General features: G+C 36.5%; 5 protein-coding genes across 8 annotated transcripts; 2 read left to right on the top strand and 3 right to left on the bottom strand.

Annotated features, from left to right (window-relative positions):
• The first annotated feature begins 1,107 nt into the window (after positions 1 to 1,107).
• Positions 1,108 to 4,898, top strand: LOC113761457 (dentin sialophosphoprotein). Of its 2 annotated transcripts, XM_027304455.1 has the most exons (3): positions 1,109 to 1,428; positions 3,109 to 3,278; positions 3,355 to 4,898. In XM_027304455.1, exons 2-3 carry the CDS (start codon positions 3,252 to 3,254, stop codon positions 4,636 to 4,638), a joined length of 1,311 nt encoding a protein of 436 aa, XP_027160256.1. In that variant the 5' UTR covers positions 1,109 to 1,428; positions 3,109 to 3,251; the 3' UTR covers positions 4,639 to 4,898. The 2 variants fall into 2 exon arrangements, with proteins under 2 accessions (XP_027160255.1, XP_027160256.1); XM_027304454.1 differs by having other exon boundaries at positions 1,108 to 1,428; positions 3,109 to 4,898.
• Positions 4,899 to 6,745: 1,847 nt separating this feature from the next.
• Positions 6,746 to 9,042, bottom strand: LOC113762074. Its single transcript, XM_027305328.1, has 2 exons — positions 8,246 to 9,042; positions 6,746 to 7,675 (listed from the first exon to the last, which is right to left on the bottom strand). Exons 1-2 carry the CDS (start codon positions 8,956 to 8,958, stop codon positions 6,970 to 6,972), a joined length of 1,419 nt encoding a protein of 472 aa, XP_027161129.1. The 5' UTR covers positions 8,959 to 9,042; the 3' UTR covers positions 6,746 to 6,969.
• Positions 9,043 to 14,580: 5,538 nt separating this feature from the next.
• LOC113761583 (aspartate--tRNA ligase, chloroplastic/mitochondrial-like) lies at positions 14,581 to 21,405 on the top strand. 3 transcript variants are annotated; one of them, XM_027304646.1, is made up of 11 exons: positions 14,581 to 15,036; positions 15,484 to 15,627; positions 16,426 to 16,535; positions 17,130 to 17,241; positions 17,339 to 17,410; positions 18,013 to 18,104; positions 18,359 to 18,479; positions 19,599 to 19,721; positions 20,012 to 20,207; positions 20,293 to 20,480; positions 21,224 to 21,405. In XM_027304646.1, exons 1-11 carry the CDS (start codon positions 14,647 to 14,649, stop codon positions 21,308 to 21,310), a joined length of 1,635 nt encoding a protein of 544 aa, XP_027160447.1. In that variant the 5' UTR covers positions 14,581 to 14,646; the 3' UTR covers positions 21,311 to 21,405. The 3 variants fall into 3 exon arrangements, with proteins under 3 accessions (XP_027160447.1, XP_027160446.1, XP_027160448.1); XM_027304645.1 differs by having other exon boundaries at positions 19,575 to 19,721; XM_027304647.1 differs by lacking the exon at positions 19,599 to 19,721.
• LOC113759224 (agamous-like MADS-box protein AGL62) lies at positions 21,322 to 21,947 on the bottom strand. The gene is made up of 2 exons (XM_027301794.1): positions 21,409 to 21,947; positions 21,322 to 21,331 (listed from the first exon to the last, which is right to left on the bottom strand). The coding sequence occupies exons 1-2, from the start codon at positions 21,945 to 21,947 to the stop codon at positions 21,322 to 21,324; spliced, it is 549 nt and encodes a 182-aa protein (XP_027157595.1).
• Positions 21,948 to 23,836: 1,889 nt separating this feature from the next.
• On the bottom strand, positions 23,837 to 24,508 carry LOC113759223 (agamous-like MADS-box protein AGL62). Its single transcript, XM_027301793.1, has one exon. The coding sequence runs from the start codon at positions 24,506 to 24,508 to the stop codon at positions 23,837 to 23,839; it is 672 nt and encodes a 223-aa protein (XP_027157594.1).
• Positions 24,509 to 25,757: the final 1,249 nt, after the last annotated feature.

Raw genomic sequence — 25,757 nt, 5'->3', positions numbered from 1 at the left:
TTTTCCCCTTGTTTTGGCTTATTTGATAGGAAAGGGAAGCTACTTTTATCAAACATGAAATTTTTTGAAAAATTCAAGATTGGGAATTTTGCAAACATGAAATTCAAGATTGGGAAATTTGCAAAATATAAAGACGACGTCGGACTGATCGAAAGGGCTGGTTGTTAACAGCAAGAGTGCCGATTGGCACGTCACATGATCAAGTAAATTAGGATAGTCCGATGATAATAAAGCAAAGCCAATTGTCGCCACGGGCAACGAACATGATCACATGTTGCTGATCATGAAGAAGCATGATCCACCACACCAGATTTCCTCAATAAACAAATACTTAAAGTATATGTTTGGATTATCGATTTTTTTTTAAAAAAAAAACAAATTTTTCATTTACAAGGATCCAGTAATATACAAATAAAAATAATTCAAAAAATACCACATTCATACAATATATCAAAAATAATTCCAAATATTCAAAAAAATCAAAAAAAAAAATCTACACCATCTTCTTTTTCCATCTACCATTACCACCACCACCACCTCTCCTCACTTTTTCTCCCTCTTCCTCCTTCCACTCTTTCCTCCTCCCCTCCTTTTCTTTCCCCTTTTCTGTCACATGCACCCTATCCCTCCCCTCCTCCTCCTGTCCCCCCCAAATTCGGTTGCGACCTCGGCCTCGACCAAATCGAGGCTAGATCGAGGAGGTGGAAGGGAAGGGCGGAGTGTGGCGGGAAAGGGGAAGAAAATGATGAAGAAGGAGGAAGAAGAAAGAGGGGGAAAAGGGCGACGTTGGTGGGTGGCAGTTTTATTTTTTAAAAAATACCTTTAAAATTTTTAGACTTTAAAAATATTTCAAAATACATTTCAAAGCACATTCAAAAGCATTACAAAAAATATTTATCGTAAAAATTTTTCATATATATTATTACAGTAAAATATTTCAAATATACTTAAAAAAAATAACTAATTCAAACGAATATGTACTGAGTAGTTGTAATAAATTAAGTAGAAAAAGGGAACAAAAAACAAAAACAAAATAAGCAGCGTACCCATATATGCAAAAGCCCATTCAACATTTCAACCTTGTACCCATGTAACTCCACGCCGCACAATAATCACAAGATCAAAACGGCTGCAAAAAACTCTGTCCCTCTTTTCTTTTTAGATTCGTCCGAAATTAATAGTGGAAGAGAGCTGTCAAAATCTCCCCTTCATCAAAATAACGTCCCCCAAAAATCCCATTTGGCAGTTTTAAGTCCTTTGACTCATTTATTATGCTATTAGTGTTTATAAAAATCCCATTTAATTCTACTCTACCACTTAAGGGTCTAATCTAATCTATTACTTTCTCTTTTCTTGGTCTTAGATTTCAAGCCCAAATTTCTTTGCTTTCTGGGTTACTCATTCAGTCTCTTGCCTCTTCTTCTGCGGGTAACTGTGCCTTTTTTTTTCTTTTTTTTTTTTAAATCCTTTTGTACTTGGTTTATCTGTTGTTGTTTTTATTAACTGGGTTCTAGGGAATTTTCATGCTTGTTTGAGTGTAAGAATTGGGTTTATTAGATTAAGTATTGCTTGGTTTCTTCTGTTCTTTTTAGTTGGGGTTATTACATGTCTAAGATGGGCCAGAATTGCAATGATGATGTATGAGAATTTGTTCATTGATCTGTTCCTTGTAACTAGTTAATTAAGTGTTTCTGGAAGTGGGTTTTGCCTGTTAATTGGTAAAAATTCGATTTTTGTGCAAAATTTAGTTTTGGATTTGTAAATAGTGCGAGTTCGTAAATGCATGAGAGATTCTGGGGTTCTTTTGTTTCTGGGATGATGGTTTCTTGTGGGCTTGCTATAAATTTATCCACTTTAGCATGATTCAGATCGAGTAGGAGAAGTGATAAGGCTTAAAGAAGACTAATTTGGTCATGGATGATTTTGTCAACTCTAATTCCATTGCTATTTGTGATTTACTTGCAATTTCTGTTCTTAAATGGGAGTAGTTCCCCTGGCAGTTTTGACTTGTCCTTTCTCGTCAGAATTGATGATGAGGCTGCCATATAGCTCTGTCTATTTCGACTCTCTAGCGGGTTAAGGGGCTTTTTCAGCTTGTTTAACTTGGCAATTATTCAGCCTTAAAACATTGTTAGCAAGTGATGATATTGGTTTCTACTTGTTGTCTATAGCTTTTGACTTGTGGTTGCTTATTAGGATTAGGAAGTTTCCATTGTGAGTTAAAGTATTTCTTTGAGGAGTCTGTTTGAATTGAACCATTGTGGGATTCATCTTTTGCTGGGGAACTTTTTGAGTTGGCTGCTTCAGAGTTTTGTTGCCATTTGGGCCTGGTATGGATCCCTCTTCAATAGTGTGACTTTAGGTTTATCGCACCTTAGTATCTAAGACAAGCTTTTATACAACTGATTGCTTCCTGGAGTCTGGTAAAGTTTGTCTGCTGTTATATATTTCGAGGGCAGGGTGAATAGATGTAGGTTTCAGTTACAACATGGTAGACTTGGGTGTGAATTCAACCACACTTCCTCTTTCATTCTTTCTATTGTTGATAAAGGTACGAGTAGTGTTTGGCATGCAATTAAATAAACTACCTTTCTGATCCCTTCTCTTGCACCGTGACTCCTTTGTAGGAATTTACAGCGTTCATGCAGCTAGACTTGGTAAATACAAAACCATGGGTGGTGCCAGTTGACAATCTTAAAAGTCAATTATATCCAACTTAAGGTTGCTAATTGCTTGGCCTAACTATTAGGTGGGCGTGACGCTAGGCACTTTTCACCTTAGCAGCAAAGCTTATTAATTTAATAATAACAAATTACAGATTCCTGTAACGATGTGCAAAACTGGAGACCCTTTTCTCTCTCTTTCTATAATTAGTATCTGCAGTCACTTTGCATAGTGAGGACCTTATTGAGGCCATAAACGCTTGTTATTGTTGAGGCTGTTCTCCGGGAATAAAAGCTGTGCTATTTGCTATTTATTTTATGTGACATCAGTGGAATTACCCTACTCTCTCACTTGAACGTCATTGAATGAATAGCTCCTTTCTGTGTTAATTAATTGCTTTCTAAAACTCTTCTTGATGTGCAATATCTGTTGTGCTTGATGCAGTTTCTTCACTCACTTTAGCCTCCTGGAGAGCGAGAAGACAGTAGCTGCACTGAAGAAATTCTTACGAGTCTAGTCATGTTCAAGCAGTCACCTAGCAGAAGTCAGAGATCTAGAGGAATTAAAGTTAAACATGTTTTGCAAATATGTTTCCTTCTTGCTGTTTGTTTTTGGTTAGTATACCAAGTCAAGCGTTCACATGATAAGAAGAAGGAATTCGATGAAACTGATGTGAAGAACTCTGAACAGGCACAATATAGCAGCGAGGTTGTAAAACTTGGGAGGAAAGATCTTCATCCCAGAGTGGAGGAAACAGATACAACTAGTACAAAACAAGAGGAAGAAGCAGAAGAAAATGTTGGAGAAGAGGAGGAAAATAAGAATGATGAAGAAGAACATGCTGATGACAAGAAGTCTGAGGAGAAAGAAGATGAAGGTGGAGGGATTGGAGATGATGAGATAGATGAACATGGAGATGATAAACCAGAGGATGAGGTTGATCGCGAAGAGGATGTGACAGAGGAAGAGAAGAAGGAAGCGGTTGATGAGAAGGAAAACGAAGAGAAAGATTCTGAAGATAAGAGTGGCCAGGTGGAGAATGATAGCTCTTTGGGGGAGCGTGATGACGATGATGAAAAAGAGCATGAGGCAAGAGAAGAACATTACAAGGCAGACGATGCTTCCAGTGCAGTGACACATGAATCTGAAGATAATAGTGCTGAAAATGAGAATGGAAGCTCGGAAAACTCCAATGAAGTTGCTGCAGAAAATGTTGTAGAAAGTGAAGACGCGACCAATACCCATGAAAATGATGTTGCTGAGAAAACAACCGGTTCAAAGATTGAAGATAGAGAGATGGCAGAAAATGTAGGTCCTCCAAATACAACAGCCAATGAAGGCAAGGCAAATGTTGGATCCATGCCCGATAATGTCTCTTCATCTTCAAATCATCTCAATCAAATCGACAACACAACAGAAGCGAGTGCAGGTGGAGGTGCTGATGGTTTGTCTATGCAGAATAGTGCAGGAACGCAGTCTGAGAATGTCACAACAGAGAATACGACCTCTGGAGATGGCTCTGGCCTGCACACTATTCCTTTAGATCAGGGAAAGAACAATAGCTCAAGTTCCAATGACAGTCACACTGATTCTACTACAACAGCAGCCTCCAAAATTGAGGGTTCCGATTCAAACTCAGGGGAGGCCTCAAAGACAGACAACACTACACTTTCTACTAAGTCAGAGAAGTCTGGTAATTCATCCAATGGAACGGAGGATAACTCAAGGTCTTCAACTGTGGAAACCAACGATGCAACTGAGGCTGAGAAGTCGGGAGACACTAGTGATGGAGCTGCAGATGGAACGGATGATGATGCTGCTAAAACTGAGAATGCGGAAGAAGTCCAAAATGATCCTATTGATTCATCTGATTCTTCGATGGGCTTGGTAGAGAAAGAAGTTAGGACAGACCTAGATACTTTGCCAGAGATACAGACTGAAGGAAGCCACGATGAAGATGCTGCAGCAGAATGAATGTTTGGAGGATAGGAATCTTGGCTAGTTTTGTTTATGCTTTCACATTCTGTTTTCTCACTTTTTTTTTTTCATCTTTCTAGAAATGGTTTTAGTTTTTAAGGAGTGTTTGTTATAGTGTGAAAATTGGAAATGCAATCACTCCCTACAGTATATGGCCTTACGGATGTTGTTTCAACTTTGAGGGCAACATGTAACAAGTTAGTATTAAACTGTTATCTAAGAATGAAACTGTATAATCCATTTCCTCTGTTCCTTCATTTCTAATCTTCATCCAAAATCTCAAAATGCCTTCCGATGTAATGAATGTTCTGCAAGTTGACAACCGGAGGATAATGCTTTTGTTTTCCGGGGGACGCAATTATGAAGCTTAGAAGATGATGGTCTTTAATTTTAACTAGGATATGCGGCTAATGTTACTCGAGAAATTGGGAATTTGGGCCGAAAGTAGAGAACTGAATATTGAAGACGCGAATAGGGCCAGTTTCTTCAAGGAATCCAGCATTCTAGCTGCTAGCCAGCGCCCGCAATTGTCCTGCTCTGTCCCTATTGGGCTCTGGTGGCTTTCTAAATTCTAATTTTGTAAGTGGAAAATGTTCTTTATTCTGATGCTCATTATTGTTACTACTACAGTACTACTAGAAGAAAAGGGCGTTTTTCTCCCAGTGGTTGATGATTTTCTCATTTCATCTTTTGACTGTATGCCTGCCTGGATCATAGCATATAGTACTATTCTTTTATAAGCAACGTGACTTTGACCTTGCCAATCTTCACGTCTATTGGTCTACGGTCTTCATTATTATTATTATTATTATTATTATTAAAGATTTTGACTGACGTCTACGGTGCTTTAGACCCGGGAAAGTATAATGATTATAGGCCTTGTTTGGCAGATAAATTTTTTGTCAAATTTATCTGTTACGAGTTTTTTTAAAAACTTTAACTACAGTAATCTAAAAAAAATTTAAAAATTTTTAAACTATAAACTTTAAAATATTAAAAAAAACACACTTCAAACAAATTTTAAAAAACTTTTATATTAAATTACAGTAAAATTTTAAATAAAAACTCAAAAAACACACTTGGCAGGTTGCACCATAAAATTGGAATTGATTATGAAAACTCGAAGTGGGTACACGTGTTAGCCCGAAAATCAACTCGACCGATCTCATGCCTTACGTTACCAGCGTGGGTGGACTTTTGGGCAGTCGCCAGCCTGGATGATGGTGATGATTATTGGCTGTTTGTTGGGAATTCTGGTGTCTACTGCCTTGGTGGTGGACCGGCACCAGTGGTTCAGGAATTTCTTGATTTACTTAAAACGTTTTTCTAATATATATATATATATATATATAGGGGGTGATTCTAGAATAGCCACGGCTGCTTCACTTTGCATATATCCTATGCTTTGATTGCATTCCAGCTTAGCAAGGTTCATTTGCATAGATTACTGCATTGACCTGCAAATACACAGCAGAGTCCCTCGTTCGTTGTTCCCACCTGAAAATTTTTTCTTTTTGTTTTTTTGGCTTGGTCCCCGTCGACATCAAGCAATTATGCCATTGATAAAGAACCTAGGAATAAAGCTAACAGTACCAACTTGAAGGGCCATTTAACTGTAGAATTCTTGCAAGAAAAAGACAAATAAATACTCCTATTTGCTTCTTTGTCACGGTGCCAAAGGACGAGTTCAAAGAATCAAACGGCCCTCCTTCAAAAAAAAAAAGAATCATGCCAGCCATGTGAGCACCATGCCAGACAAGAAGAACAGCTAGCATACATGGAACCAGTAGTCCCATCAGGTAGCTTGACCGGTGTGATTATTCCTCTTTAGACATGTTCACCAAAGTTCGAGTCCTACTAACGTGCTTGGAATGAATTGACGCACCCTCTCTCGGGCTGCAAGAATTAATCGGACTCGAAAGTTCGGACATTCCTGTATCGACCAAAAAAAAAAAAAAAAAACATGGAACCAGTAGCATTTGCAGCCTCGTTAAAAATAGTGCCAGTACCTACCCACCCGGAGAGGCACTTACTTCTTTAATTTCGGATACCACACAAAAAATTCGATCCATCTCCGCTCTGAACAAATACACTACTACTCTAATTCAAGATTCAAACAACAATTGTACACAATGAATAAAATTTTTGAAGCCAAAACAAAAATTACAACCGCTGTCAATCACTGTACACTCTTTTTTATCTGATACTAGTACTATATAAGAATCATCAGTTGAAACTGTAGCTAGTTTACGTTAGTTAAAATCGCTAATCCAAAAACTCTCAAGTAACTAAATGCAAAAGCCGTCGTGAGGCAACTTAAAACTTTGGTTAATATTCCTGATCGGGCTGTCTTAATTCTCTTCGAATCTTTTGTGAGAATGACCTGCAAGCATCCATGCTCAAGTCCACTGCAGCCGCCAATGCCACAAATGCTGCTGCATCCTCTGTGCAAGTTACATGTTGCACCCCGATTTCCACCTCCGGCTTGCTACATTTTCCATCACCCTCCACGGTAGACGACATGACGAACCCTCTATACAACAGTTGTCCCCAAGATCCTGACCCTGACCCCGAACCTGAAGAAGCAGAACTAAAATCGAAGCTGCTGTTGGGGCTGGTCAATGGAGTGCCGCCAGTAGCAATGTCTATGCTAAATTTTCCGCCCTTTTTGGTGCTAAATGAGGAATTGGCCAGGGTGATGGTGTCTATGCTGCCATCAGGGATAAGTTCAAAGCGGTAGCCCAGATGGTCACCACCATTCCGCTCTCTCCAGGCCTCCAGCCGCCCCCAAGGCTTCCAGGTTCCGTGGCCAGGGCGGAGTATGAGCCAGGCTCCTGGATTCGACCTGCTCACTCTATCAGAGCCTGGTGAGGCAACAAATGGTGTCACCATTGATGCTACGGCAACCGGTGAACCAGATAGATCGTGGATTGTAATTGACCACCCTTTTCGCTCCTTCAAGGGTCGTTCTTTTTCCGCTGGAAATGATGCACTGAAGCAGCCAGTTCTGGTGTTTGGCTCTGACATAGATGATCTGTATGAAGAAAAATTTGTACTTAGTCACCATTCGCATCATTTGATTGTAAGCCAATTAATCGATACTACAAGTTAAAACATGCACAAATGACTCTCATGATCACTGTTCACAAAATAAAGCGCAATCAACATGCTTGAAGAACAATTTTACTATCAAATTACATGGACCCCTTTGATTAGAACAAATATGTCAGCAAGGAGGGAAATTCAATGAAAAGCTCATCTACTTGCGTATCATGCAACGAAATAGGCCTTCTGAAATTCGATTATAACAAGCCTAATTTTATTCTTTTAGAACAACAGACGATCATGCGAACGACCCCAATAAAAGATGGAAGGTAGTCTGTAAGTTCTTGTAACTGTTTATATCGATTGAAGTCGATACGCATTTAGCTGAAACTTCCTCAAGCAGTATCACTAGACTTGAGATCGCATACAATTACTAATACAACCCAACTCCACCAAATACTTTAATGAACAAACATCTCTAAAACGCAACCACCAACAAACTGAAATTTGGAAATAGTAATAGCAGTTTTTACGCCCAAATAAAAAGAGAAAAACCAACCTGGATCTCAAATTTCTTTCTCCACAACTTCTGAACCCAAACTTGCAAGAGAAAACTGGTTGTTTGACGTTCCCATTGACCTGAAACACTTGGGGACTACACTCAGGCTCCCCGTCAAATTGAAACACAAATCTTGGGTCTGGCTCAGCTCTCACGTTTACGTGCAACGCAACCCCTTTTCCACTCCCACCGCCCACCGTACTAATCCATCCATCCTGAATCACGCACCCTTTATTACTATGCTCCGTTGCCTTCAAGTCCAGCTGCACCAAAACGCTGCCCAAAAGTTTCCCACCCAACTTCCACCCGCAAGCTGCAGAAGTATTCCCTCCTTTTCCCGTATATATCTCAATCTTCAAACCACAAGTCCCACCTCTGGCGGCCGATTTCTCAACAAGTTTCTCAAACTCCAACTTCTTGAAGTTAAACCCAGCATGAATCCTGTGCTCAATCGCATCAGTACCACTCTCCTGAGAGAGCCACGGGACAGTCGAATACTGCGTTGGGAAGCCTTTGAGCTTGATTTTACAGTAACACAGGGTCGTGGTGGTCGTTGACTTAGACCATGAGGATGGGGAAGGAAGCCTCAGCGCCAAGTTTCCAATCACAATTCGGACGAATGGACAAGGATCCATTGTTTTGGTCCGTCTGGAAAAGAATTGAAGGATGTAGAACGCAGTTGATGAATGGGAGAGGTTTATTGGGGAGGGCATAGATATAAGGGATGTGGGGATGCGGATTGGGAGGCGGAAGATAAAGACTGAAGGAAGAGTAGAAAAGTTAAGAACAGGCTGGAGAAGCAGCTTGTGGAGTGAGAAAAGAGAGAGAGAGAGAGAGGACCTGGAAAATATTACTACAGGACATTAGGATATAGAAGAGAAGTAAAAAGTGGCCGGGGCCAGATTGACGTTGCATGGGCAAGCGTGCGGAATGAGCTGTGTGCACGTACGAATGGTGATCTAGTGCCAGGGCAGCATTGGCTATCTTTCTCTTGCTTTCTTGGTAACGTATAGCGTGTGTTTTTGGAAATTAGCATCTCCTTATTAATTAATTAGCAGTACAAACGATTGGATGTGCTTGCATGGGAGTGAGTGTTCGAGTCTTGTCTTTTTCTCTTCTGTTTGGATAGACAATTACTCGTGCAATTTATTTGATTAAACAGTAAATACATTTTCCAATATTTTTTTTATCCCATATATATCATATAAAAAAGATGCTATCGTAATTTTTTTAAAAATTTATTTCAAATAATCTGCTATCCAAACACATGAATAATTATTATTATTATTATCATTTGATTTAGCTAACAAGTACTCCCTCGTTGGTTGTTGAATTGGATGAGACTAAAATATTAAAAGTCCGTTCGAATTGTAAGTTTTTAGGAATTTTTCTAGAAATATAAAATATAGTAACATTCTTTTTTTTAAATGTGATGTGCGTGAGATAAGAAAATGATTAGAAAAATATGACAAAAATATTCTCAAGGAAACTTATAAAAATTTTCTACAAAAAAAAAACGCAATCCAAATTAGGCATAATTTTCTACAAGATGTAGTTAAATTGAAAGAAGTGTCAAATCCACGGTCTAATAATAAATGTAAATGTGTGCATTATATACTAAATTAAGTGTAATTTAAATTTGTTAATGAATACAAATATCACCTGCTCGTTAAAAAAATGTTGGATTACTGAATTATTTCATATAATATTTCGCTTGCATTATAAACATATTTTCCAATCCACATTTTTATATTCCCAACTATCTTTTTATCTCACATAAATAACATTCCAAAAAATGCTACAGTAATTAATCTAAATAATATTTCAAATAATACATTATCTAAATACACTTTATATTTACACTCATCTTTTTGTTATTTGCACTTTCACTATCATTTTTATTATATAATTTTTATTTATTAGACTATATGATATAATAAATAGTGAGAGTGCAAATAATAAAATATGGAGTGTAAAGAACTTTTTTTTTTTTGTCAAATTAGTACTATTTTCTTTTACTAGATATTTGGTGACTACTCCAAGCGAAGTAATGTTGTATGGACGAATGTTGTGATTGGAAGCTTGGGGCGGCAGATGAGTTGGATTGGACACAGCTGCCTGGTGGACAGCTGTTGTTGATGCGAGTATTGGTAATGCCAGTCTTTTTAGTCTGAAGTGTATATTTAAAATTAATTTATTTCATGGCATATTTTAATTAATTTGTCATAAATGTAAAACTGATATTACGTTTTTTGGTGATATTTTGAAGACGTACCATTATTTACAAAATTTTTGAAAATTTTATTTGAAGTTTTATTTTTATGCATTATAACTTTTCAAATTTTTGTGCAAAACTTGCAACAAAAATAAACTTAATTTGCCAATATTAAAACTTCGCTTTATGTGCAAATAGCTCAAAACAGTAGGCCTTAGTTAAAAAAAAAAAAAAATCAAACATCTGGGACATGTAAATCTCTGATTTCCAATCAACTGAATCCTAACCCGTCGTGATAGTAACTGCTTTCATGATACTAGTACTAGTCTATTCAATGTTAACTTTTCTAATTCAAATCATTAGTCTTGCCATAATATAGGTGGCAGATCGGACGGTACATTATACAACCACTATCAATATACCACGTGTACATTCAACATTGAATAGAAGCAAAACCAAACTGCACCAAGACCAACAGATTGTAGTTGCTGGTAATTATGTAACCCACCGTGTTCATGGACCACATTTATACATTGGGCTCAGCCAATTTAAACGTCTCGTGCCTATTTTGGGCCGTGTCAGATTGTGCAAATAGCATTGATTATAACCTCTCTTTTCATTTTCGCCCCTCACCCCTCTCTTTTTATCTCTCACTACAATATCATCTCCTATTCTTAAATTCCAATTTAAATTTCCATTCAGTAGTCAACAAAAGTGTTATCCATGATGCGTGTAATCTCCATGACACGACTCCAATGGGATACCGTGTCATGGAGCGGTGTAATGGAGGGCCATTACACTCGCGCTGTGGATGCCCTAAGAACTGATCATCACAATATATGATGCGTGTAATCTCCATGACACGACTCCAATGGGAAACCGTGTCATGGAGCGGTGTAATGGAGGGCCATTACACCCGCGCTGTGGATGCCCTAAGAACTGGTCATCACAACTTATAATATTTGAGAGGAGCTAAAGTCAGCTTATAATAATGAAGAGGGGCTAAATTCTATAATCAGACTTTTACGAAGAAACACATGTACTTTGCATAATATAGAATAATAGATGATATATACTTTTCTTCCTGCCTAGTTTGAGTGTAATCATTGCTTATAAAACTCCCGTTCTTCCTTCCAACCCTCGTGCTGGATTGACTTGCTTAATTGCTGATTCAATTTTGAAAGAGTACGACTTCAAGAATAGTGAGTGTGCTTGGATAGTAAATTATTTGAAATAAATTTGTGAAAAAATACTGTAGCACTCATTTGATGCGATGTATGTAAGATAAAAAAAGTAGTTGAAAATGTGTTGATAATGTAAGCAAGTCAGTGCGTGTAAAAAAGGTGAAAATAATGTGTAATCCAAACACACTCACCAGATTGGCTCCTAATTAAGATTTGGATGAACTTTGTGGTTTAATCAGTAGGGCTTTATGTCGGAGGGACGAGAGGATGGATGCTGAAGGGATGTTGGTATCTCGGGGGAATTATGTGATTTTCTTTAAATCTATCCTTTTTTTTTTGTCAAAACTACTTTTTGATTTTTTTTCCTTTAAATCTACTTAGGCCCTATTTGGTAAGTAAGTTTTTTGGGTGTTTGTCTAAAATTTTATTGTAACTTACTGTAAAAGTTGTAAAATCTTTTTTTGAAGTGTATAAATTTTTGGATATTTTGAAGTAATTTTTTGGATATTTTGAAGAATATAATTTAAAATTTTTGAAAATTTTTTGAAGTTATTATAACTGTTTTTAAAAAACTTGCAACAAATAAACTTAGCCAAAACTTGCTTGCCAAACAAGGCCTTAGTTATTGGACAAACTGGAAATTTATTGTAAACTTTTTCCAAATGAAATAAAATAAAAGCATGCCATAGTTTATAATTAATGTTATTATCTTCTCAGTTATGATACAAATTTATTACTAATAATAATAATAATTAAGACTGCTTACAAGATTTTTGAAGATTTTGATTTCTTCTTAATATACTTACCCTAGCTTAGTATTTAGTAGTAGCTTATATCAGAGACGTAGTAAATATCATCAATTATTTATGGAAATATGCATTGATAATTACTATTCTTATTATTAGTCATTGCGAAATATTAAAGGTTAAGAAGCCATTAATAATGTTACAGATTTCAATGTTTTCAACTCGTTTCCAATGTGTACTTATATATCCTGAGCTAATACAACTCTTGCCCGCTTATGTAGCCTTGTTTAATCATATGCCATAATTAGTTTCTAAGCGTTTGCATTCACGTTGCAGACCACGTCAAATGATGGCCTGTGCGCCCGACCAATGAAATCGCTCCACTTTACTGATAGCAACAGCTGTGTTCGTTTGACCAAAAAAAAAAAAGGAAAAAAACAGCTGCTGTGACTTGAGACCAAAGAATTGTAACCGACTGACGGATGCGCTTATGAATATGCTCGTAAATTCCAATTCATTTTAGGCTTAATTACATTTACCTCCCCTGAAGTCGGGCCAAAACACCAAATAAGCTCTATAGCTTGACCAAATTATAATTATACCCTTACAATGGATGGTGTCTAAACCCCTGTTAACTGAGATACTGAAATGATAAAAATGCCCTTATTCCTACAATTTGCAAATTTTAACTAATCCTTGTCAAAAAAGCAAAGAGAGAGAGAGAGAGAGAAGAAAAGATAGGAAGAAAGGAAGAGAATACAATCTAAACATAATAATTTTTGCATTCCAAAGAGAAGTTAATGAATAAATTAGAAGAAGTAAAGAAACAAAAATAACGAAAAACAATTTCTTAATAACATGCATACAGGACATAACAAACCAACATAAAGGAAAATGATGTAATTAAACATAAAGGGTAGGAAAGAGAAAAGGTAACTAAATAGGTTGGTGAAAGGAAATTGAGGAAATATGGAAAAGAAAAAGAGTGTAGTATGTTTTTCTATTCCACTAACTTGTTTTTGTTCTTCAATTATTCGATCGGACTTCCCCTTGCTTCATTAATATCCCTGCTACTGCTGCATTACTGTAACTTCAGCTCTAAATCTTCTTTTTATGAAAAATTCGAAACTCTATTCTTTCTCCAAAACCACCATCCAGGCTTCATTAACTCTCTCCTTTTGTGCACCAAATTTGATGAGCCATTTCCCTTTTACAATTACCTTCATTTCTTTCTTGATTCTCTTTTATTCCAATCACAAATATTCAGGCTCAAACAAATATAGTAGGGCTTACACAAAGCATACATTTTTATTTTGTTTTGACGATTTGGTACACATCCAACTTAATTTTATAACACTTTAAGAGCTCGTAATTGTTGCATTTGGATTTAATTTTTGCTGTGTTAATGAAAAGGATATACTGATGTATGGATGGATGTTCATGGGATTCATGTTTGTATTTTGATTGTGAATTCATGATTATCGAATTTGGCAGCAGCCAACTTGGTGGACTTTTGCAAATTACGTAGATTCCGGTAGAAGGAAATGAGGAATTTATGGTTTCAAGGGCATTTTAGGATTTCTAGCATAAGACGATGTTGATAACATTAATGATGAGAGGACCAATAATGTTAGTAAAATAATTAACTCACATCAAAAAGTGTCTTTATGATATTTGTTTACCACAAAGAGGGTTATCTATAACTTTGTAGAATTATAGAGTTTATTTGGCAATTTGGTTAAACCTCAAAGGAGCTAAAGGAAAATATAACTAACTTTCCTTTACTCTTCCATATTTTTCTTTACCAACAAATACTACCTTAATTTTCTGCACATTGCATCCAAATTTACAGGACTTTAAAGGAAAAATATTTGATTACCACAATATTTTCAATAAGTATAATTAACTACTTATTTTATCTACAAATTTTTCTTGTCAAACAAATATACGCAAGGAAGTTATTTTAACTCACTTGATTTTCCTACGTAACTTGGCCCAACTTTGTTTCATTTTAAAATAGATCGAGCGTACATGCCCAACCCCAATCACGTGATGGTTAGGGTCAACAACAACATTGAGATCAAATGGAGCAGGCTGGCTCAGCAAGCTTTGGTAGGCCAAGCCCAATCTACACTGAAGTAAAAGGACCAGGAAAACGACATAGTTTTGGACTCTCAATTCAATTCGGCTTCGTCCCCCGGCCATGGACTTATCTGCTCGGAGTCTCAATTGAAAAATTGAAGCGGCTGCCGCGAGATGGCCGCACAACTCCTCCGCGCTCTGCCCGGTATAGCCTTCCGCTGTAAACACTTCTCACTCAAACCACCTCCATTGCCTCTTCTATTCCTAAACTCGCACAGCCCCAGCTTCAAACCCACGCAACCTCCTAAACGCTGCATTTCAACTCCTTCTGTTTCTGCTTCGTCTCCTTCTCCTTCTTCAACTGAAACACCACTTGTTGCCGCTTCCCCTAAAGTATCTCGCTCCATCCCTTCTCTTGAATGGGTGAGCCGGACCGCTTTCTGCGGTGAATTGTCAGAAGCTGATGTGAATAAACGGGTCAGGCTCTGCGGCTGGGTTGCCCTTCATCGTGTTCATGGTGGCCTCACTTTCGTTAATCTCCGTGACCATACCGGTGTTGTACAGGTACTTATTTTTCATTTTCTTCTCTCTCTCTCTCCTTTTTTTTTTTTAAAAAAATAATGAATTCTCAATCTTTCATTTCTTGAGCATGTAATAGTTCTTGACTGGCTATTGCTTTTATTTTTCCATTGTAATAAATATTTTTGAACATGATGACCATTAGTTTGTTTACTTAAGTCTGAAATTTAAGGCATTCTGCCTAGGAAACGTGGAAAATTTTGAACATTGATGGAATTTTATTTGAAGTAATCTGTCTGAAGTTACCAGTACTTACAGTCTACAATCCGTGTTTTGGTTTGTTTTCTTTGTTGAGAATGCTTGTTGATTTGCGATAAATGCTGCATGGGAAAGAGTAGCTATGAATATGCTATTTGATGAAATTGCGACAAAGAGTATCTTTGGGGCGAGTTGTTGAACTGGTCTTTACCTTTTGTGCTTTGGGAATTTCAGATTACGACCCTTCCCAACGAATTTCCTGATGCTCATTCAACAGTGAATGACTTAAGAGTTGAGTATGTGGTGGCCGTAGAAGGTGTTGTTCGGCCTCGCCCAATTGAGTCTGTCAACAAGAAGATGAGGACTGGTGCAGTAGAGGTGTGTTCTGCTTTAGCTTTAAATCTTTATGCATAGATGGATGCATTCTGCAATAATTACAGAAAAAGCAGCTGAAGGAAGTCACTGATTACATTCTCACTATAGTAAGTCTAGAAAATTTGAATTTGAGGTCTCCTTTGGCAGTTCACCTGTCTGTTTAGTCTCCATGAACTCTTTAAGAAACTGAGAATAACATGCCTATGGCTGAAAACAAGGCGTGGTGCTAGTTGTTATGAATTCAACCAGATCTATTGTGTCAAGGGTGTTTTGCATTGTGATTTGAAGGAAAACCTTTTTAGGCTTTTGTTCAAGCAGTCCCCCTGGCCCAATTTTTGAAGTGTTCAAGTGTTAAAATTAACAGGTGTAACAAGAACAATCCAAGGGCAATGTTTTATGTTTTCCCCCGCAAAAACCTTCCAAGTGTAATGATTAATATGGTTAAAATACGACCTTGTTTGAATTGCTATTCTATAAGTGTTATTAGAAGAAGATAACAGCTTAGGTGCATCAGAGAAAGAGAAAATCGAAGTCTGATGCTGGTGATTGACTAGGAGAGAAGGAAAGGTAATGAATTGTTGCTGATGTTATAATCATATGTTCATGGATGAGTTCTTTATCTCAGTGCTCCACAATTTACTTAGTTTCTGCAAAGTTGGTTGTGGAATTATGATGTGTAGTTGATTGTGGAAGACGAATTCTAATAACTGATGACCGCTGTTTTATTATTTCCTTAACTTGGATTTGCTCCTGGATGATTATTCTTTTTGGTGGTTTTAGTACAATTGCTTAAGTTTGCAGGTGGCTGCTGAGCGTGTCCATGTTCTGAATACTGTGAGATCTAAGCTGCCTTTCTTAGTTACTACTGCAGATGATGCCAAAGAATCTGTAAAGGAGGAAATTCGCTTGAGGTGAAAACTTTCTGAAGTTTTTTGACCATGGGCTTATGTTTTGCTTCTCTCTGCAGATTGCTGTTAGTTCTCTTGATAATTGATATTTTTACTTTTCTGGTCGAGTTGGGCATTTCTTAATGATTGAAGGTCTACTTTTGTTTCTGCTTCCTCTCGCTAATTTGTGGTATTGTGACTGGAGTGGGTAAACTGGAGTTTGCTTGGGTCATGGTTTGTTGTTCTAGTTGTTTCTGAGACACTTAACTGCTTAAGTAAAAGAATACTAGTACTTGCCTCATTTACAAGAGAAGAAATAAAATTAGTAAGTAATATCACTATATGATGATAAGGGATTTTGGTGATATTGATCTTTGAACCACATAGTTGAAGAGGTAGCATGGGTTATTTACCATCAATTCTCACATTTTGCATGTTCCATACCCTATGATGTGTGTTTTCTATTCAATGTAGTTTGTGGCTTTAAAGCATGCAATGCTTCAGAGGCCATAGTTCTTTTCCATAGCCTAAAATATATTGATTGTTTACTGCTTGTAAGATCTTCGATGCATGTCTCTTAAACTGTACGGATTAAATGGTCCCCATACCTGTTACTAGATATCGATGCCTTGATTTGCGCCGGCCACAAATGACTTCCAACATTATATTGCGGCATCAAGTGGTAAAACTCATCCGAAGGTACCTTGAGGATGTACATGGTTTTGTGGAGGTAATGTTTGCATTTTAACATCTTAGTGCAATCAGAAGATTCTACTGGAGTCTGTCTCTTCCACTCTCTGATCCTTGCCTTCATGTTTGTAAGGTAGATTGAGACTCCAATTCTATCTAGATCTACTCCAGAAGGTGCTCGGGATTATCTTGTGCCTTCAAGAATTCAGGTACAGTATTTGCCCTGTTAAATGTACCTATCTCGGGATTATCTCTAATTTCTCCTCTTCACTCTTTTGGTGTTTTCCCTTGTTTTCTGTTGAAGTGAATTGAAAAACAAAATGTAATCTTGGTATTGATGTTGTCGTTTGTCCTGGTGATGACTTAGTGATTTTGAAAGAATTCCCATCCCATCAGGCTTCAATCTCGAATTCAAGCCAAATTGTGTTTTCTAAGCTACGCTTAATCTCCCGCCTTTTATGGCTACCTATGTTTTTAGCTTCTCAAATTTATACTCAGAGTTAAAATTTCATTGCATTTGAGCTGTTATTCCCCAAACTTTTTACCTTTGTTGTTGAGAACCCGCTCAAGGCAACTTGTAAGATAAGAAAAGGAGAAGGCCATTTAATACAACTCGTGTAGATCTTTTGGAAGTGATGGAGGCTGAACAATTTCCATACAGCATTTGATACATCGAAACATCAAGGATGAAAAATATTTACTTGTTTTATTGGCTTTTTAACATCTAATTCTCTACGTTTCAAGTTTATGTTTTCCAGAGATATATCAGTCATCAAATAAAAATCTGATTGCTTAATTCCATCATTTAAAGCCAGGAACATTTTATGCCTTGCCCCAAAGTCCGCAGCTGTTCAAACAAATGTTGATGGTCTCTGGTTTTGATAAATACTATCAAATTGCAAGGTAATAAGTTTTAAGTTTACGACTATTTGATCAGACTGTTGATTTTCATTTAAATTCCCCTTTTCTCTTGCATCTTTACATTCTGCCACACATTGTTCAACTTATGTGAAGAGGATCTCCCCCCTTCCCCCCTCAGATTATTATGAGGAAAAAGGATTCTAGAGGGGGATCAAGAAATTTTGCATTTATTGCTGGGTCATTTATTAGTATACAACCAAGACCACAATGTGACTTCATCTGCTCTTGCTTTGCAGGTGTTTCAGGGATGAAGATCTAAGGGCAGATAGACAACCTGAATTTACGCAACTAGATATGGAGATGGCTTTCACTCCCTTAGAGGACATGCTCAGACTTAATGAAGATTTGATTAGGAAGGTTGTCTTTTTTTTTTTTTGGGTGGTAGAAATAGTTTGATGAGGTAACAAATCACAAAATGAAATGAGGTGAGGATAAAAGCATTAGAATGATCCAGTGAGTTAAGATACGTTTCATTTAGCTGACCCCTCTCACTTCCTTGATCCTGCCAATTAGTTTGCTGTAGTTGATAGCCTAATAGATAGTAGAGCAATAATCTGATTTCACAATTTGTGAGTTCCTTCAGACCTTTGATAAAATCCTCTATTGAAGTGAGATATATTTTCTGCACATAAAATTCTGTAAAACATGTCCTGAAATTTTCATTAAAAGAAGCTGTTCTTCCATAGCAATATTATAACTAAATTTACGTACATTGTGGGGCTCTAAACTGTTGATTTGAATTTTTAATACCTTCCAGAAATTCTGAATCGAATGTTATTTTCGACCAGAGCCTATACGATGGCTGAATCCTGTTTTTCAACTGATTGGTTAGTATTTGAATTTGATGACCTAGGTTTCGCACCTCCTGGTAGATTTTTGTATGATCTTTTACTTTCCAATTTTAGTAACATTCTCCTCTGTTATGGGCTGGGTGTGGGAATTGAACTGTAATAGCATTAATCTTGTTAAAACTTGTATAACATTTTGCTGTATAGAAGCTAAACATCATCAGCTGTGCACATGCTTGGCCTATATGTGGTGCCGAAAATAATTATTACTTCTGAGTAAACATGACAATCTTTTGCATTATCTGACTAAATATCTTTTAGAAGATTGAAACAAATTATACGTATGTTTTAGTGTAAATTTTACCTCGTCATGCTTGTAGTCTATCATATGATTCCTTTTGGTATCAGCAAATAATATATATATATGTAGGTTTGTTCCGAAATAGTTGTTTGTTCTAATAAGCTTGATTTTTTCCCCTGAAGTTTAAAGCTGGATGCTGTCCAATTTTTCCTTTTGTAGCATGGAGTTAGGGTCTAGTGAGGCATGGGTTACATGGGTAGATGAGGGCTCTGATGGCCCAATTTAGATGTTTAATACAACTCTTAATTCTGTATTGATATTACTTTTGCTGTTACTTCTGATATTCAACTGGTAAGTTGACAGGGCATGATAAATATTTTCCTGCAGGTTTTCCTTGAGATCAAAGGTGTCCAGCTACCTGACCCTTTCCCAAGGCTCACTTATGCTGAAGCCATGAGCCAATACGGTTCAGATAGGCCAGATACTCGCTTTGATCTTGGATTGAAAGATGTAAAGCTTGTTGGTTTTCATGCATTATTTGTTTTTATTCTTTATCTCTTTCAATTTTCTCAACTGAGAACTGCCAATGCAGTCTATAGCCCCTTCTTCAGTTTGTCCCAACAAAAATAGTTTCTTTTCCCTTTTTCTTTCTTTTTTTTTGGGAGAGGGGGGGGGGGGAGACAGGTTGTCATTCTTTTGGTACCATAGATGATACTATATTATGAAATCTTAAATCTATTTTTTGTTTTTTGGAGTGATTACCTAATGGTCTTAGGCAGCAACTTTTTCTTGGCTTGCAGGTATCTGAGATATTTTCAGATTCCTCCTTCAAGGCATTTGCAGATACCTTGAAGAGTGGGGGAATTGTTAAAGCCTTGTGTGTCCCTTCAGGAGGAAAGACATACTCAAATACTGCTTTGAAGAAAGGTGATATTTACAATGAAGCTATTAAATCTGGAGCAAAGGGTTTGCCTTTCTTAAAGGTGTTAGAAGATGGTGAGAGTGATGTTTGTGATTGTTTGCACATTTCATCGCATTTTGCAGATTATATTGTTCTTAGTGCTTGATGTATATCTTTTAGGGGCAATTGAAGGGATTTCCCCACTGGTATCATGCTTGGACCACACAAAGAAAGACAAGTTACTCAAACACTTATCTGCGGGATCAGGTGATCTCATCTTGTTTGCAGTGGGTCAGCCTGCATCAGTAAATAAAACTTTAGATAGGCTGAGGTTGTATGTAGCCCATGATTTGGGCTTGATTGATCCTGTAAGTTTACTGCTTAAAGCTTTTAATTTCATGCAATATACTATTGGATTTAAAAGAAAAAGGAAAGGAAACTTGGATTAATTATTTTTACACATCTCACTTTGTCTATTTGGTGTCATTTAGTCCAGGCCCTCAATCTTATACAATATATAAGAAGAGGGCATTGACAGCCAGTGTAAATATTTTCTACAATTTTTTTTCGAACTTTCAATTTTATTCTTAGAAAATTAATTTTTTACCCTAAGTCACGTGATCACATTTACCAACATAATCACTCTAAATATTGCAATTACCAAATTATCTATTTTTAATTGAAGAAAAAATTAATTATAAATTGAAGTTTGTTAATGAAAAGTTCTTATAAAATTTATTAATGAAAAAATAAAATTTACAAATTCATAAAAAATAATAATGATTTCTAAATTGCACACACATTGAGTGTGCTTTTTAACACTAATATCAATTATTTAAGATTGGATCGCACACACATATATATAAATATATGCACGCATAGAGGGGGAGATAAAGAATACTCCTACTTAAAAATCACTGAAAGACAAAAACAAAAAAAAGAGACATCAGTCAACACAATAAAATAAAACACTGCAAGAGCCTAATTTATAGTAATTCATAAGGAATGAACGCTAACAACACTGTGAAAAACCATCAATAAACTAAACAGTAAAAAAAAACTGCTGAAAGCCATGCATATATTAAACTTATCCTGACTTTGCCAACCACAGATCTTCAAACCTGCAGAGAATTTCCGAAGTCATCAGAACCATAAGGAACGATGGAGTTGTTGCAGTATTCAGTCGTCGTCTGATTGAAGAACATATCATCACAACCAACTGCAGTCACGCCGGGATTGATATCACCGCTATTATTTAAGCCCAAATTAGTTGAAGAAGAAGAAGAATTTTTCAACAGCATCAAGTCATCGGCTCTCATCAACAGCTTTTTCTTCAACTCTTCCAATGAAGCTTTATACTGTTGAAGCTCCTCCAAACCCATATGCTCAATTGGGTCATCCCACCAAAAACTCCCACCGTTCTCTAACTTCGAACCTTCAATCAATTCCTTTCTTTTTCTCTCGACCTCTAATTCTTTGGACACTTTAGCATAGTGTCGGTTGTGTTGTTGAATCTCATGAGCACCCAATGGGGTTTTCGGATCAGCAACGGATGACGAGGAGGATGATGATGATGATGATGCCGACCCCGTGGTATAGCGGTTAATAACAGCGTCAATGTTGGGGTGACCAAAAGCAAAGACGCGCTTGCCCAAAGAATGAACGATGATGGCAACTTCTGCCCCGGTCAAGACGCAAAGTTCACTTGCTTTCTTGAAGAGACCGACTCTTCGCTTGGAGAAGGTTACTTGCCTGTTGCTCAAGTTTTCTATCTTCTTGATCTCGATTTTTTTTCGACCTTGGGTCGTCTTCTTCTTCATCATCATGTTGTTCATTTTCGCCTTTTTTTTTTTTTGTCTTTTGGTGGGATTTTGATGAATTAAGGCCTAGCTACATTGCTTTGGCATCCCATCCTATTATTATATAAGGTTCCACCTTCCTTAATATTTACCCGTAATTTTGTTTCCTAAAAACGTCAAAGATTTTATTGTGATTCGGTCGATATATTTTCTCCAGTTTCCATTGTTTCACCCTCCTAATTTCCCCTTGATTGATGGATTAAACTTAGAAATGGATGATTTATGTAGAGTAACATCTCTATCTTTTTCTCTCTTTTTTTCGACAAAATATAAATTAGTGTTAACTCCTCATTGATTGATGGATTAAACTTAGAAATGGACAATTTGTCTAGAATTAACAGCTATTTTCTTCTTTTCCTGGCAAAACATAATTTACTCTCTCACACTGACCAAGAAAATGGCATTGTTGAGAACTATCGATCTAATCATTTCATCAAAATTTAAAAAAAAAACAAACGATCAAATTGTTATTTAATGGCATGTGTAGTTAGTTTAAGTAGTTAATGGTTTATTATCTTTTAGCAAAGCGATATACATATTGTTTGGATGAATTCATGCATCAACATATAGAAACATATATACTTCCAAAAATCTAATTATTTCTTCTTCTTTTTTTGGCTAAGTATTTTCTTGCCTAGGTTAAAATTAGAAAAATATATTTCCTCAGCTTGGTGACAACTAAAGTGTCTCCAAAATGTTCTCAATTCAACTTCGTTAAATAGATCAATAAAAAGGAAACTACTTTTCCAATTATTTCCTTAATCCGTGGGCGGTAATCGAGTATGATTTACATGTATTAAGTATATAGGACTCTTAGTAAACAATTTTTCCAATTATTTCCTTAATCCGTGCCAGGCAAGTGCGATGTAGCTCGGACTCTAGGAATGGAGCTTGTTAAATTCCACTTTCACCCCTCATCCGCTCAAATTGAATGGAAAAAATCAACTCAACTACTTTTTTGTGCATTGTATAAGTTGCCTCACCTAATTACGTCCAGGAATTGAACCACAGTGAAGTTATTCTCTACGTTCCGTTTTGTTATTATTATTTTTTTTTGGGGTGAATGAATGGGGCAGGCTTTGAAACAATTTAAGCAATGACACTTTTGTTTGGGTGGTTTGGTTCCTATAGAATTGAGGCATAGAATTGGAATTGGAAGCCTCAATTCTAATTCTTTTGTTTGGCTTCTAACTTTCCCAAATAATTAGAATTGAATTTCAATTCTACGGGGCTTGAATTCAATGACGCTTTATATTGTCATTGTTGCAATATTTTCTATTTATATTGTCATTGTTGGTTGTAATTTTTGCTGAATGTCTCAGCTGGTTTTGGGGCTTTGGCTGGTATTTTGCCAAAAAAAAAAGGAAGCAATTTGCTTTTTTCTTTAAAGCTTTAGTAACAATTAGCTAAATGCACGAAAAAATAAATTATTAAAGGCATAAATTGATTTTTTCCTTTAAATTTTTAGTAAAAATTAGCTAAATGTAAGAAAAAAATTATTATATAAAAATAAAATAAAAATTTTATGTAAGCAAATGTTTCATGAAAATAATTCTAATTCCTAATGAATTCTTCTCTCACGCAAATAAAGAATTTGAAATTCCATACCAATTCTATGCATTTTCCAAACGAAAGAATTGCAATGACTTGAAATTCCAATTTTATAGAATTCGAATTCTAATTCAATTTCAATTCTATAGTACCAAGCGCACCCTTTATGAGATTAAACTATTTACAGTAGATTGATGGAGGAATCATCAGAGAAGAGCAATGACATAATTATTGACAGTTTAGACTAGCGAGGCACTAGCTTGATGCACCAAAGTCAAATCGGAAAAACGAGATAAGTTTATACCGAATAGGCTTCAAAATCCTCCATTATCATATCCAAAGTTGAAGATATTAGGATGGACCGAACCCACGCTGACCCCGGTTGGTTTGCTCTCATATTGATGATACAATCCCGCAGCAGCACTATTGTTTAGTGTAAAAAATGAAGAATTGTTGTAATTAGCCTCAGCCGCCACCTTGCTAGCATGACTCGTCACACTGTTTTTCATGTTTTCCAGTGAATCTCTTAGTTGTTCAAGTTCGTGTAATCCAAGTTCATTAACAGGGGATTCCCACCAATAATGATTTTGGCTGGCTTTTCTCATGAGATCAAATGCCTCGCCTCTTTTCTTCTCAACTTCTAATTCACTGAGAATTTGAGTGAGCTGCAAGTTGAGCTCCCGGACACTACTGGCATTCCTGTGAGCCTCAACGAGGTGGAGTGCACTCGAGTTTGGCTGAGGATTTCTGCATCGCGCAATGAATTTATCGATTATGTAATCGACACTAGGATGGCCAAAAGAAAATACTTTTCCCGCTGGGGAAAAAACTATAATGGCTAATTCAACGCCACAGAGAGTGCTGAGTTCGTGCGCCTTCTTATAGAGTCCCGAACGGCGTTTTGAGAATGTAACTTGGAGATGATTCTTGATCTCAATTTTTGCAATTTTGATCTTTTGGCGACCCATGCTAGGTTTCTTTGCCATGATCTTCTTCTGAATACAAGAGGGAGAGAGGTTTTTTAGGTTAGGTTTGGTGGTTCTATGAAGAGTTATGGATAAAGTGGAGAAGCAACAATTTAAAGGGCCTCAAGTTTACTCTTGAATCTGGATAGATTGATTGTAATTTGTGCTAGCTAGTATATGTAATCATTAGGCATAATTACCCTTGATTTGGGAGTTTAAAAAAATCTTAGATCTTAATGCTATGATGGTGTGACATAAATCTTCTCTTAGTTGGCATTACAAGGTGAAGTATCAGTTATTATTGCAAGCCAAAGTCAACTCATATATATGTGTTTCTCTACTCATTTTGGGTATGAATTGATGATCAATTGGCACTCACACTCACTCTGTAGGCATTTGTTAGAGCACAGAAAGTGCTTTTGGCACGTTACTTATGTCTTCATAAAGAGCCGAAAGATGGAAGAGCATTTATAGAGGAGCAAAATGCTGTGTATAACTGTTTTCACCATAAAACGCTAGTAGTAATTAGGATAAGAAGTGAATCATAACGTAAGTGAATTGGCAGCAGCTTCACTTCACATGCCCTATATGCTAAGAACTCAGAGGGCAAATGGGTAAATAGGAATTGTGGCTTTTTTTTTTTTGTCAAAAAGGAATTGTAGCTATTTACCTCCTGCTATTAATTAATAATTACAGGGATTTTGTTAACGAGTGAAGAAATCGGTGAAAAAAAGTAAAACCTTAAAATTTAGGAAATAAAGCTAAGATCCAAAAGCTACCACGAATCAAAAAATTTAAGAAGATGCCAAATTGATAATTATTCACACGTTCTTACTTGAAAGTGATTAGAAAACACTTGGTAAGAAATCTTCCAAAGATTCAAATATAGTATGATATATGCCAGCTATTAACGGAAAGCCATACAATAATCTGACAACCTTCAACTGGTTATCATCATTGTCTTTAAAGTAACAAAGGGTCACCAAAGCAAGAATTCTATCGTCATATCTGGATCAATAGTACTTTCTAAGGTTTTTGTTGGGGTTTTTTTGTAGGTCAGTATCATACAGTTATGACAAGCTGAAAACCCCAGTAAACCTTATTCGTTGAACTTTGATCTCAAGGCCCATGGATTAAATCCGCCCAACTTTTCTCTACCTATTTAGCTAATATCCTATTGATTATCATTGTGAACTCTCCATGGTTCAAAACACTATACAATCATCGTCTATTCCTTTTGTTTTTACTCTTCTTCTTCTTTTGTACTACA

This window comes from Coffea eugenioides, chromosome 2, assembly GCF_003713205.1.
Source record: "Coffea eugenioides isolate CCC68of chromosome 2, Ceug_1.0, whole genome shotgun sequence".
NCBI classification, from domain to species: domain Eukaryota; kingdom Viridiplantae; phylum Streptophyta; class Magnoliopsida; order Gentianales; family Rubiaceae; genus Coffea; species Coffea eugenioides.
The sequence above is the reverse complement of the archived record's forward strand: the minus strand, read 5'-3'. Positions and strand labels throughout refer to the sequence as shown.

Coding starts and splice junctions, on each gene's coding strand:
- LOC113761457 (XM_027304454.1), top strand. CDS start 3,184: ATGTTCAAGCAGTCACCTAGCAGAAGTCAGAGATCTAGAGGAATTAAA.
- LOC113759224 (XM_027301794.1), bottom strand. CDS start 21,947: ATGAACAACATGATGATGAAGAAGAAGACGACCCAAGGTCGAAAAAAA.
- LOC113761583 (XM_027304645.1), top strand. CDS start 14,647: ATGGCCGCACAACTCCTCCGCGCTCTGCCCGGTATAGCCTTCCGCTGT. Junction 15,037..15,483: donor ACCATACCGGTGTTGTACAG/GTACTTATTTTT, acceptor TGGGAATTTCAG/ATTACGACCCTTCCCAACGA. Junction 20,208..20,292: donor CTTAAAGGTGTTAGAAGATG/GTGAGAGTGATG, acceptor TATATCTTTTAG/GGGCAATTGAAGGGATTTCC.
- LOC113759223 (XM_027301793.1), bottom strand. CDS start 24,508: ATGGCAAAGAAACCTAGCATGGGTCGCCAAAAGATCAAAATTGCAAAA.
- LOC113762074 (XM_027305328.1), bottom strand. CDS start 8,958: ATGCCCTCCCCAATAAACCTCTCCCATTCATCAACTGCGTTCTACATC. Junction 7,676..8,245: donor GAAAGAAATTTGAGATCCAG/GTTGGTTTTTCT, acceptor TTCTTCATACAG/ATCATCTATGTCAGAGCCAA.